The following is a 13,696-nucleotide window of genomic DNA, read 5'->3' on the forward strand; positions in this document are numbered from 1 at the left end:
TAAGTACTCATACGAATAAATCTGAAAGCACAAAAATAAGACGAAATAATTATTTCACAGCCTTCTCTTTTTTACTATGTGAATATTCAGCTAATAAATTCTTTAGCTAATAAAACTATTTATTTATTTTTTTATTATTATTAAAAAGAAAGTAACTATCATTTTGAATACGTAAGCGGCCTTACTTTTTTTGTTCGTGTCTTGTGGGGCTTTGTCGGCCGTCAATGAAGATTTCTAACTGGAGAATCTAGAGGGTAGACGAATCAAACATGCCGATCACCAACGAGGAATGGTTGCCCTCTAATGAAGAATTGACCGTTCCCGAATTGGAGCTCACATCGTCCGTACTGCGGGCAGGAGCTCATTATTTTGGCAAATATTGCGACAATCAGTGCAAGGTTAGTTCAGTAAACCTAACTCATGTTGTGTCATTGTTGGCCAAGGTTATCGCAAAAAAGGGCGATCATATATTACGGCCGTTTCTATACATTTATATTTTTAAAATGATTTCATTAAATATCTTCAAGGCGTATGACTATTTGAGAAAGTAATAATTTTTAATAAGAATAAAACTAAAAGATAAAATCCGTCTTTATTTTTTCACGGGGAAATATCGTACACGGCTAAAACAATGTTTACATTGATTCGATCCATTCATTTCTGTACAAATGTTTTTATTTTGTTACTTTTTTATTAATCGGAACTAAAATAGGGGCTATTGTGATTAACGTTCAGGAGCCTATTTTTACTATAGACAACAAGTGGTCAAGAACAAATAAATGTTACCAAAGGCAAGATAAGTTACTCTTCTACCTATCTGGGTAAGATTTTTTTTGTGTGCGTTTTAACTTATTTTAAAGTGTTTATTTAATTTGTCGAGTTGCTGAGTTAGAACAACAAAATAGCCGACAGGTTGTCATCTTTGAAATCTCGATAATAGCTTAAAAAAAAAAAAATCCTGTAAGTATAGCAAACAATGGTGCTTAATGCACTTACTGATCCGCACTATTTTTTAAATCGTATTTCCAAGTTTAATTAAAGTTTTATGATATGCTTTTTTTTTTTTTTTTTATTCAATTGTAAGGTTAAAGTACAGAATAGGTACAAAACACCCTCCCCTCCCCATGTTAAGAATGGCTTTTTAAATAATAACGTTATTATTTCAGCACGGATCAATAAGTGCATGTGCATGCATGACTACCCCAAAAATACTCGCGACCAGATCTATAGGGGCCATTTTAATTTAGTTGTGCAATAAGATGTTTGTTCATATTACATTTAAATTTCCGCATGTTTGTATAGTTGGGGAAACAGGTAGCAAAGAAAGAATCCCAAAAGCAACCGGACTCAGAAATATGTTTTTTTTAAGAATATGGACAGTGCTATTTTTTAGATAGGATTCTCAAGTTTAATTCAATTTGTTAGTATCCTGTATCTCTACAAAGCCATGCATGGATTATTGTTGCAACATCTGTGCAGGTGAACCAACTACTAGCTTCTCCCTTTTAGACAAGATAAAAAAAAACGTTTCTAATCTCACCAGCCCAACCTGACAATCAGCAAAATCCTATCCTTTACTCAAGAGATCCCTGGATGCTAGAAGACTTCATACTCTTAAGTTTTCTTTTTCGTACTGCTCGGCTTTGGAATTCCGTCCTTGCTTACTGTTTCCCCAGAATGTACCAACACATAGAAATTTAAATGTAACGTGAACAAACCTTGCTGCACATCTCCCCACTAACACTGGCAGAGTGGAGGGAGAGTAGAACGTTTTCCATCATCTAGGGATCTCTACAGTTATGGGGTGGGATTTTGCCTCTAGTTGGATTAGTCAAGGGTATTTATTTTGAGATGGGGTATGAGTGCAATCAATTCATTGGATTACATTGCATTGGAGTGTTTGTAAAACAAGCACATGGCAGTGATGGGGCTGAAGCTTGATATTACTTGGTAAAAATAACTACTGTAAGTGATTGTCCAGAATTCTCTCTATATTAAAAAAAAACAAAAATACAGAAAAATCTTTATGATGTACCTATCCTTGACTGAATGGAAAAAATCATCTAAATTAATCAAGTAGTTTTATTTTTATAAAGAAAATCATTTTTGGGAAATCATAGGCATTATAGTGCTGATCTCGAAAGTTTGAATTATTGTAAAGTTATTTGCCTTTGTTTCTTCAAGATGGTGATGCGAGACAGTCCTTCTTTGCTTACTCATAAAATTTGATTAAAAATAAAACTACTCTGTCAATTTATGTGGTTTTTGGAGTATGACCTTTTTATTCTGTCATGGGTACGTACATCATACATTTTTTTTTTAAAATAAAGAGTGAATTCTGAACATATATATTATATATATTAGTGGTCTGGCAAGGCCACAAGGGAGAAAACCGAAGCAGCAAAACTGAAGTAGACTTGCAGGACACTATATATATACAAATGTTGGCCAATTTGGGCATATTTTATTGGTTTGAAAATATAGGTTCGTTTTTTACCAATTGTCATAAACTTTTAAATATAGAATAGTATAATCTTCAAAAAGCCTGCAAATTTTCATGAAGTTTTGTCCCACAGTACTGAAGATATGAGCATTTCAATATTCAATTTGCCTACCAGTATAGATATCCATATATGTATACCACCTATTTTGGCAATTTTGTAACTTCCAAATCTCAGCGACTATTGCTCAAAATTTAACAAATGAAGGTTCGTTGGAAAGGTAATGACCTGAATTGTGTATTGGGCTATGTAACATTTGCCCTTAAGGTCGCACATTAAGGGGATCATCCATCATCCAGACCCTATTTTTGCCACTTTTTTACAGCCATAAAATGTTTCAATCATAATCATTTGTTTTCCTAGTTTTGCATATGAATTACAAAATATCTGATATTTCCCCAAAACCTCTGGCCTTGATAGAGAGGAGACTAAAACTTGCTACTTTTGTTTCAACTGATCTGAAATAACATTTAATTCTAAATATTTCTCATATGTTATATCTCCCCTTTTTGCTTTTCATACATAAGGTAAATTTCACAATGTATAAGGATAATTTGATACTGGAGATATTCATAATCTTACCCTATTTTCAAAAGATGGGAGATATAACATATGAGAAATATTTGGTCAAGTCTCCCCTTGCTGTTATTTCAGATCATTTGAAACCAAAGCAGCAAGTTTTAGTCTCCCTTTCATCCAAGCTAGAGATTTTGGGGAAATATTTTTTTTTTTTTTTTTTTTTTTTTTTTTTTTTTTTATTGAATATGACCAAATTCTTAGACAAAATTGAATTGTTTTTTTTGTTTTTTTTTCATTATTAAAAATAACTTATTTAAAACTAGCGGAAGGACACCCAGCCTTGCCAGGCTGTAAAATATGTTTAACTATATTTAAATTTATGCAGATTTTGTATTTATTATTGCAGAGCCAATTCTCTATTGAATATTATATTGTACCTAATATATAGTAGTGATTTCAAAAGTTAAAAAAATGATTTGAGTGCTATCAGTTAGAAAACCAAAACATACCCCTCCAGCCATGTTTCCTACCAAGAAATAGATAAAAAAGACTTCATCATTTCTCCTAGCAAACATGTTAAACGACTTGAAGAAATGAATTGAATTTGGCCATGCGCAGAAAGAAGTAAAAATGTCAACAAGTTGAAATGAATATTTTGTACTTCAATTTGCCAGTATATGTCAGTACATATTATTCACCCTTTCAAATGAATTTTACTCATTATAAACCATCCTTGGTGTATAATTACTATTTTCTGTAAATTTCAGTGTTCTGTGACTAGTAGTTTAAGAGTTAATCTGTTAAATATTTTCACATGGACAGACAGACAGACATCTACTGTTTTATTTATATAGATGAATTGTTTGCCTTCCAATGGGAAGATTTGGTAAGCATTCATTTATCAGCAGTTGTCATGAAACTTCATATTTTGATAAATGTTTAGTTTAGAGTATTGGCAAAAGACTAAGGTGCTTATCCAGATGAGTTGCAATATTGTTGGTATACTGAAGATAGCACTAAACTTTTTATGATGTACTTGCCTGTTAGGGTAAAAAAAATCACTACATCAAAATTAATGGAAAATCATCCAGTATTTTTGTTTTTAAAAAATAAATTCAAGTTTTATTGGTAAACGTTTTCTCAATTCCATTTTCAGCAATTGTCACTGATTGACTCCCCTTAAATTAACTCTTCTAAAATGGTTTGACTTTGACTTAAACAACATAGTAATGAAGATGGTTTATCCGATTTCTTATTGGCTGCTCAATTATTCTCTCGGTCACTTTTAGGCTCTGATTCCAGTCTTTCAGTAAGCTGATAAAGAAGACAAACACAATTTTTGGCAAAAAGTAAATATATTAGTGATGGGAAGATTCTAATATTGTTCCCAGACCCGATGCCATTACCAATTCTAATTCTTTATAAATCTTTAACTATAGAATTGTTATTTATTCTGATTACCGTAAAAAGAAACACGTTAAATATGCAGATTTTCTCATGCGTAAAATACACTTGTGGTGGATGATCTATAGGTTTTAGTTTTACTAGTAATTTGAAATCAATAAATGCTTATTACTTTATTATTACAACCAGCAATAACAGATTTTGCTTTAAACGAAATCAATTAAAAAAGATACTTAAAGGAATTGTTTTTGGTATTGGAAAATAGGCGTAAGTTTTTCTGATCTCGATACCAATTCCAGTATCCCCAAAAGTTCTTTTTTGCGATTCGGATGCCGATTAATCGTCCCAACACTATTAATATAAACCTTGAACTTTCGGATGACAAAAATCGAAAAATTGACCAAAGACATTAATTGCTTTACCCTCAACTGGGCAGTTTTCTACAAGGAGGGGTCGCTTTTTTCTTTTTTTTTTTTTTTTTTTTTTTTTTTTTTTTTTTGTCCAGATATTTTCACAAGACATCCACTCTTTTCAATTGACTAACCTTAATTTTGATGTTCTTCACTTGCGGTTTTGCAATGAACGCAACAGCAAAGATGTCACTTTTTTTTTTCACATTCTTTTCCTCTTTCGCGGTATGGGTTCAAGCCTGCCTGCCTATTACCATTTGTTTTGCTCAACACACACCTCCAAATACCTGGGCAACACCGGGCATCCAGGCTAGTAAAAAGATAAAGAGGAACCATGGCACATGCGTTTAGGGTAGGGCAGTCGGTCAAAAGTGCAGACATTGTTTCACACCATAGTGTATTCTTGGTTAGCACTGTTACTCCCCCCTTACCCCTGTATAACACTATATGTATTTTTATTTGGCAGAAATATTTTTCAATTAACTGTACCTACACAACATTGTTCAGGATGTTGTGATTTAATTTTTCAATTTTTTTATGTTTGCTCATTATAAAACTTATACAGAAATAGAATTTTACTTGTAAGGGAGACAACTTATTTTATACTGTTCAAATGAAAATATTAGTTTTTGATTTCAACTAAATAATGTTTCCATATTACTAGTTCTCTAGGCAGGACTACTAATTTTTAAAAATAATCTTTAGGAAAGTATGTTATGATAGTACTAATACTATGTTACAACGATGAATAAGAATGTGCTCATCACAATCAAAGTTATGTCAGCTTAAATGCTATTTAAGTCTAACTTTTAAAATCTCACAAGATAACTTTATTTGTTGTGATTTTGTATTGTCTAATTTTGTAGGAGTTTATGCTGTGTAAGAAAGAAACTGATGACCCAAGGCGCTGTTTGAATGAGGGCAAAGAAGTCACTCGATGTGGATTTGAAATATTTGGAAAAATTAAGGCCCACTGTTTTGAAGAATTTCAACAATATTGGCATTGTATTGACCATTCTGAGCAAGATATGAATTTCAGACTGTAAGTATATCACAAGCAATCTTGCATGTATTCTTTGTTATAAAACTATGCAAAAATCTTGGGTCACATTAGACCACTTTTAATAAACTATCGACTTGCAATCTTTCATACAATCATGCTGACACGCACATTCAGATTGGTCAGTTCTTAGATAGGTGGAAATCAGGTTCACAACAAGAACTTGTCTAGCTACAACAAAGAGCTTTCCTTTCTCTCTCTCTCTCTATCTAAAACCAAAAAAAATTGAACAAATTTTTTTTCCTAGAACATTCCATATGTTAAACAAAACACTAGGGGCTGCTTCCCAACTGACTATAACATAATCATCTTCAAGTCTACCATCTTGAAAATGCCAAATTTCTGACTAACAGTACAAATTTAGGCAATCCTGCACTACTGCAAATATACTAGCAGTTATCTGTGAACACACATACATTGAATAAGGTATGTGAAGCTAGTACAAAGCATTTGATATATTAAAAGCCTTTTGTCAAAGTTTAGCATGAAGACATTCTCAGTAAAATTAATTTATAGCAGGGTGCCTGACATTGCCAGATTGTAAAATACTCTTATGCAGATTTTGTATTTATTATCAAAGAACCAATTCTCTATTGATTATTATATTGTACCCAATATATAATAGTGATTTCAAAAGTTTGAAATATATATGACTTGGGTGCCATCAGCTTGAATCATCACCAAAACATTTAGCGCTCTAACCATAGTTGTTACCATTTGAGTTATCAAATGGATAAGAAATAGTTAAAAATGAACCGCCTTTAACATATAAATGTATATTTGCACATGCATGCAAGAGCATTTTAAGTTGACTTACACCTGCAAATTTCGAATATTTTTTAAATTCTGACCCATTAGCAGCTATTTTTACTGGTTAAAAAATCATAAAAGAATGGTTCACAGAAACTGCCATCATTTGACCTGACTCATGCCGCTCTGCAACTTTATGTTTCAGAGGAGATGCACTTTAAAATAACGAAGACAGACAAACATGGTAACTTTTATAGATTAAATTACTGGACAAATATTTAATATAATTGGATACTTTTTAGTTAAAAGAAAAATCCAGTTTCTCTTCGATGGCTACACATCTAAGCAACATAATATTAATATGGGTGGGCCCAGGGGTCGATCTTTGGGCATTTTTATTATTCTTAATTTCCATAAACGACCTCCCTGATGCAATTGCCTCTGAGATGGGTATATTTATTGATGAAACCATTCTCTATTTTCATCATGAGAGTAAATCGAATGCACACACATTCAAGTCAATGGCTGAACTCTTAGAAAATAACTGCCGAGTCTCTAGTGAAATGAGTTCATAAATGGATTGTTACATTTAATACTACTAAGACAAATCCCATTTCCTTTAACAATTATAAGAAACCTTACCAACTATGGATGGCCATGGCCGATAGCACATTTACCGAAAGTTCAACATTCAAACTGCCCAGCATAACATTCACATGCAACATGAATTGGCACAAATACATAAATAATAACAAATGTTAAAAGAAAAGTAAAAGTTCTTTGCAAGTCAATGAGTTTTCTTAAAAATATAAACATGGCCATAATTTATCAGAATTCCACTTTTTCTTTGAATTCAGAAAAAGTGAACTTTTTCAATTTTTTTTTTTTTCTGTCAAATCGCTAAAACTTTGTTCTATTTTTTCGTTATTTAACTGATTTTATTTATTTTCTGAACTTTTGAGATGGGGATTGGTTATTCGTATTATTTGAATATTTTTTTACTGCTTTTCTCATCTTGAGTACCATTTTCACAATGTTTTGGTCAATATAACCTCTGACCTTCTTCGGGTGTATCTTGTCAAACTCTGGGAATTTTTCTGACAAACTCAGGAATCTGGACGAAACGTTAAAATGACACTCAGATGAGAAGAGTAGTCCAAAGAATTCAAATAATATGGATTTTATTTCTCTTTCATTTTTTTTAATCTCTCATCTCTCTTTCTCTCCTCTTCTAATCTTGGCTTCAGTTGTTTTGTTTGCATCCTACTTCAAAACAATTAAGAATTATAGAAAGGGAGGTAGTAGGCTTCAGTTTTATCAAAGAATGGTTGAGGAATTATTGGGATGTGCAGATGGGAAATTCATCTTGAATTTTGCAATTGGTCTCTGTTTATGCAGCCACTAAACTGCTCGGTTTGTGAACAGAATAGGGTTGTCAATTCAATTGTTTGTGGGACTTGTAAGCATTGGCTACACAAGTAGTGACGTAGAATTACTGGTTGACAGATGAAAACAAGTTTGTGTGCAAGAAATGTAAGACAATGAAGATGGATACAAACTGTGGAGAAAATATATTTATTCAGGTTGTCAAGAAGTTTTGTTACCTTGGTGGATGCTAGTGTACGAAAGGGACCCCAAATTTCTGGCATCAGAAAATTTAGGTCACATGATATTAGATGACTGGTGTGACATCAAATGACAAAGCATTGAATTAGTAGATCAGAATTAACAAATTCGCCAAAAGTTTGATTTTTAAACAAATAAATGTTTGTTTAAAAAATTATCTGCATTGTATTGGCTTTCTAAATATGAAATTCAATTTAAAACTTGTAATATTTTTAACTTGCATACCTGTGATGTAAAAAAATTCATATCGATATGCTATCTAAAATTTTAGCAACATATATGTTAACGAGCATGAGATTTGGGGAACGTATAATAATGATTCAAAAGCTTTTTAAGAAAAAAAAAGACTTAGAAGCAAAATTTCTGTGTTCTATTTGCCAAAGGGAAATGACAAAAGTGAAACTGTCTAAAGAAAGCAATACACACTATTGAAGATGCTCTTCACATAAAGGAAGGCACATTTCCATAAAATATGATAGTCTTTTGAAAAGTGTAAAGAGGTGTGGTTGGAGATTACTCGACCCTTGCCTCACAATTATATGCGCAGCTACCCTTACAAGGGGTATCCATTATCTTTCGAGACTGAACAGAGGCAAGGAAATTTTCAGATGCCAGAAATCTGGGATTCCTATCGTACACCAACATCCCTTGGTGATACCATTGCTGTACAGGGTGGAGCAGGTAGTTGTGTGATTGAAAGAATTAAGAGTGAATAGAGTAGGTATTTACCTTCCTTCCACCATGGAAAGATGGGGATTAGACAACCAACACACGAGAAGTGCACTCTGGCCTGGATATGTACAAGACTTCCTAGAACTGTTCAGAACCATATCAGCCCTAAATGTGCAAGGTCATCTCCTACTCAAAAATAGCCCCGACTATCAGACTGATTGTTAAGGATTTATCCCTGACTGAATATGACTGGTATGAATATAACTTAGACTGTGCCAGGTATGGATGTGAATGTAAGTTCAGGAAATTTCGGCCATTATCACTGTTGGCCAATTAAAGAATCTAACAAAAATGTATATGTGAAACCTGACCAGTGAGAGTTGAGGACATGGGTTGCATGGAGAGTAATGATACGAGAATAATTTGATGGATGTGTAAAATGAGTTTTAAAAACAGGTTTAGATCTGATCCAATGACCTCAGAGGAAGATTAAATTTAGACAGTAGAGAGAGATGTGTGCAGAACTGGAGACTTTGTTGGTATGGCCACATTGAAAGAATGCATGAGAGTTCTTGGGTTAGTAGATGTAAAACAGTTAAGTTCACAGGGGAAGACCAAGGAAAACATGGTAGGAAGTGATAAGAATTGGCTTAGGTGAAAGAGAGATAAATAAAGACTTGGCCAGAGATAGGTTAGTTTGAAAGTCAATTTCTAAAAGTGATCCAATACATACCAGCAAATAAAATAAATTTTAAATTGAACATGATGATTGTTGCATAATTACTAGACTCTTTAGCTAGTTAAAAACAGGCAAAAGTTACAGCCCATTTACTTAGAGTGAGTGCTTTATGCGAAATTGAGTTTTGAATATAGTTAAATTTGTGCTCAATTTTGCATTAGATATTAATCCCTATTCCTAACTGTGAATCAAATGGATACCATAATACTTAGTTCGCTGCACCTTATTATAACAAAGTTTGATACAAAATTTCAGCCAGATTGGCTCTGTAATTTCTGAGGAAACTTCTAGAGTAAATGTGGTATTATGGTGACTAATCCCTATTAATCTGTAACTGTGCATCAAACACATACTGTTATTTAGTTTATTGCACCTTATCATAAAAGTCCATACAAAATTTCAACCAGATTGGCCCAATAGATAAAGTGTAACATACAGACTAAGAGAAATATAGATTGTAAATACGAAAGTGACTTGAATAATAATGTTACCTTCTCATCACGATGCTACCTACTTCATGTATCTCTTTAGTATCACATATGGTAGTCTCTGCTGTGCCATCTGATGAAGCAGTTGCTGTCTGTAGTGCAATGTATAATTGGTTTTGTGTCATGCATCATGAAAAAAAATTACTCTCATTTGAAGTAGCATGGCACAAATTCCAATTTTGTTTACTTTGATTAAACTTTAAGTCTCTATTTACTTGCTTTTCCATGAGGGCACAGTTAGACACAGGATCCGTTTTTAAAATGGGTCAAAATCCAACACCCAAAAAAAGAGGCACTTTCGGTTAGGACAAAAATAGAAATTATCCAAGTGTGAAAGGATTCCTGACTAAAGATAGAAAAGATAAATTGCAGCATGAAACAGATACTACATCGCACTCCTAGTCATCTTTTGTAATATTTCGGGTGCATGACAATGGATTTGCCACCCTTTCTAAGGGAATGATTGTCAAAGTTTCTGAGACAAAATTATTCATTTTACATGTGACTAATTGACTATAGATTGTCTTTCCAATATAGTTTGCAAAAATATTCCACTGATTTACAACACATATTTTCTCTGACGATGGATATCATTGAAAAATTGAAGATTAAAATGAAAAAAATATTTTTTTCATTTTATGCCTTTTTAATTAATTCAGACTTCAAATATCAGCAATAATAATAAATATTTAATAATAAACCCATTAAAAAGTCATAAAATGAAAAAAAAATATCAACAATGTTTCAAAAAGAATAGTTCTCAATTCCTTTTTCGTTGACGTTGCTACATGCGATTGGTCTTGAATAGAGACTGTCTTCTTAATGCTATTTGAAAAACATCTTACAGATTACTAACAACAAAAATAGATTTTTAAAAATATAAAATAATATTTCTGTTTCCTGATGAAGGTGTTTATTGCCAAAAAATAGTAAAATAATGAAACAAAAATATTTTCATTGTATCTATACAGATTCTAGCAGCTTTGTTATTCAACAATATAAATAAAAAAAGAAATTTTTAATCATTCAACAAAAAATTACATAACATTCTAAATTTTCAAATTAAACTTAGGAAATACCGTTTTTAAAGGTGTAACCAAGTTTCTTTATTCAAAATTCGTGTTCATGCAACCAACATGCAACACACACCAATTCAAATTTTGCAACAACCGGTGATAATATCTGACATATACCTTTTCTCTCTCCTCAGTGATCTGACCCTTTCGGGGTTAATATCACCAACAATGAAGAGAAAACAAAAGTCTTCTGTGTTTTATCTTGCTTGATGGAGTTCAAAACTGGTTTCAAAACCTAGTAGGCAATGCCTTTTTCTCTTCCTTGCAACCTCTCTCATAGAAGAGACGTTGCAAGCCTGTCATTGCTCTATTATTTTTATGGCCAAGTGCTCATCTAAGCTCCAATCTATGGTTTCCTTCTTGCCAAACTTTTACAAAAACACTTGATTAGTTACAACCACTATCAACAATTTTCCTCACCCTCTATCTGTGTCTAAATCTAAACACAGATTCCATGAACAAAGCTTCTTTCTTAGAACTGCTCACCTGTGTAACACTGTCCCACTGGTTTGCTCTCTGACCAATTGCAATATAATAGCCTTCAAGTCCAATGTAAACAAAGTTCTTGTTGAGCCATCACCGTAAATAATCAAATTCTACCCAATTTACACCATTAACAATTACTACACTATCACCTTACATCCATTAATCCTTATCCTCAAATGACCTTCAGGCCTTGATAAGTGGTGACTCCCTTGTAAAAAAATTGAAAAAGTTGTTTTAACCATGAAAGTCTCAGGAAAAAAAATAATTTTAATCATTTAATTAAAAAAATTATATAACATTATTCAAGTTTCTAAATTTTCAAATTAAATTTTTAATGTTTTATGTTTTAAATTTTGTTTCTAATTTCCAGGTGTCGTAAAAGCCAGGCAGTCTTTGACCAGTGCGCTAAGGAAAAACTTGGCATCGAACGTCCTTATGTCGGCTACTTCTCAAAAGTGCGCGTGCATCACAGCGATCGGCCCAAATACGAATTGCCTCCCCACCAATTACCAGAGGCCCTCCCTCCGCCACCTGATTTTACAAAGACCCCAGAAACGAAAATCATTAATTAATGTTCGTGAAGGCATAGGAATTAATTTTTTTAAATTCTTCAGGCCGAGTAAAGAATATTGACCTTTTCTGTTGAGTTGTTTAGATTTGGTCAGATCTAAATATTCTTAGCTGCTCGAAGTCTGATGGTAAAGTGAAATTTTCTTTTGATTTCTGAGCAAAATATTTTAGAAAATAAATGTTTTGTCTGTTTGTTTTGTGTTTTCATTTGCTTCTTTCTTTTGTTTCTAGCTGAAGAAACCATCTCTGTGAGGTCTCTAAAATCTTCCGAAACTTTAACAACAGCTTATGAAGTCCTTCCATCATAAGTGACAGATTTTGAAGATCACTAAAATAAATGAATTTATTGTTCGAAGTGAATTATTGGTTGAAAAAAAAAAAAAAATTTTTATAATTTTTTAACTATGAAAGCAAGTTCAGGGAATTTCTGCCAGTACTAAATAGCAGAGTATTACCATTGTCGGCCAAGTCTATCAGGCATGTATATGCAGTGTAAGGATCTATAGAAATGAAATTTAGTAAAAGAAGGTTGAGGACATGCGCTGCATTAAGAGAAATGATATGAGAATGATAAGATGGATGTGTAATGTAAGTTTTAAAGACAGGTTTAGATCTGATGACCTCAAATTTATGAAATTTAGAGAGTATAGGGAGATGTGTCCTTCCTGACGCCTATTCACTCAGTTTACTTATGGAGGACCATTGTTTTAATGAAACACCATTTATAGATGTTCTGGATGTTCGACGTTCCCTGAGTGTTTGCAGAGATATGTTGAAAAAAAAAAAATGTGGTGGAAGGCAAGCAGACTTGCCGCAAAGGAGGAAAAGAATGTGAAAAAAAAAGTGATGTCTTTGCTGTTGTGTCCATCGCCAAACTGGAAGTGGCGAAGGTTTAAATTAAGGCTAGTCATTCGAAAAGAGGGGATGACTTTCGAAAATATCAGCGAAAAAAGTGAGCCCTCCTTGTTGAGGGTGAAGGAATTAATGTTTTTAGCAAATATTTCGATATTTGTCGTCTGGAGGGTTGAGCTTCAAAACGATACCGATCTCGTGAAAATCCGTTGCCTCTGTCGAAAGTTTTAGGCAGACATACATACATGCATACATTTAAATAGACAGGTGAGATTTATATTATAGATTGCCTACAAAAGCTAAGAATACTTTACATCCCCTTTGGGTTTCTTAAAAAATTATGTTTCCCTTAAAGTAAGTAGAATTATTCTGTGTGTTATATATTATGGACAAAATGTATATATTGCCCAGAAGACAAGGGCATTAACTCTACAATGACATGCTAGCAAAGTTAGTGAACTCTGTAGTAACTTAGCAATTAGGTTTTAAAAATATCCTGAATGAATAATTGTCGTATATTGACAACCAGCATGGTGCATATTT

At 32.8% G+C, this 13,696-nt stretch overlaps 1 protein-coding gene across 1 annotated transcript; it reads left to right on the top strand.

Annotated features, from left to right (window-relative positions):
• The first annotated feature begins 170 nt into the window (after positions 1–170).
• On the top strand, positions 171–12,493 carry LOC145258234 (NADH dehydrogenase [ubiquinone] 1 alpha subcomplex subunit 8-like). Its single transcript, XM_080116196.1, has 3 exons — positions 171–398; positions 5,701–5,876; positions 12,102–12,493. The coding sequence occupies exons 1-3, from the start codon at positions 270–272 to the stop codon at positions 12,301–12,303; spliced, it is 507 nt and encodes a 168-aa protein (XP_079972322.1). The 5' UTR covers positions 171–269; the 3' UTR covers positions 12,304–12,493.
• The last annotated feature ends 1,203 nt before the right edge of the window (positions 12,494–13,696 follow it).

This window comes from Euprymna scolopes, chromosome 33 (genome assembly GCF_053919585.1).
Source record: "Euprymna scolopes isolate OS-2025 chromosome 33, ASM5391958v1, whole genome shotgun sequence".
NCBI classification, from domain to species: Eukaryota; Metazoa; Mollusca; class Cephalopoda; order Sepiida; family Sepiolidae; genus Euprymna; species Euprymna scolopes.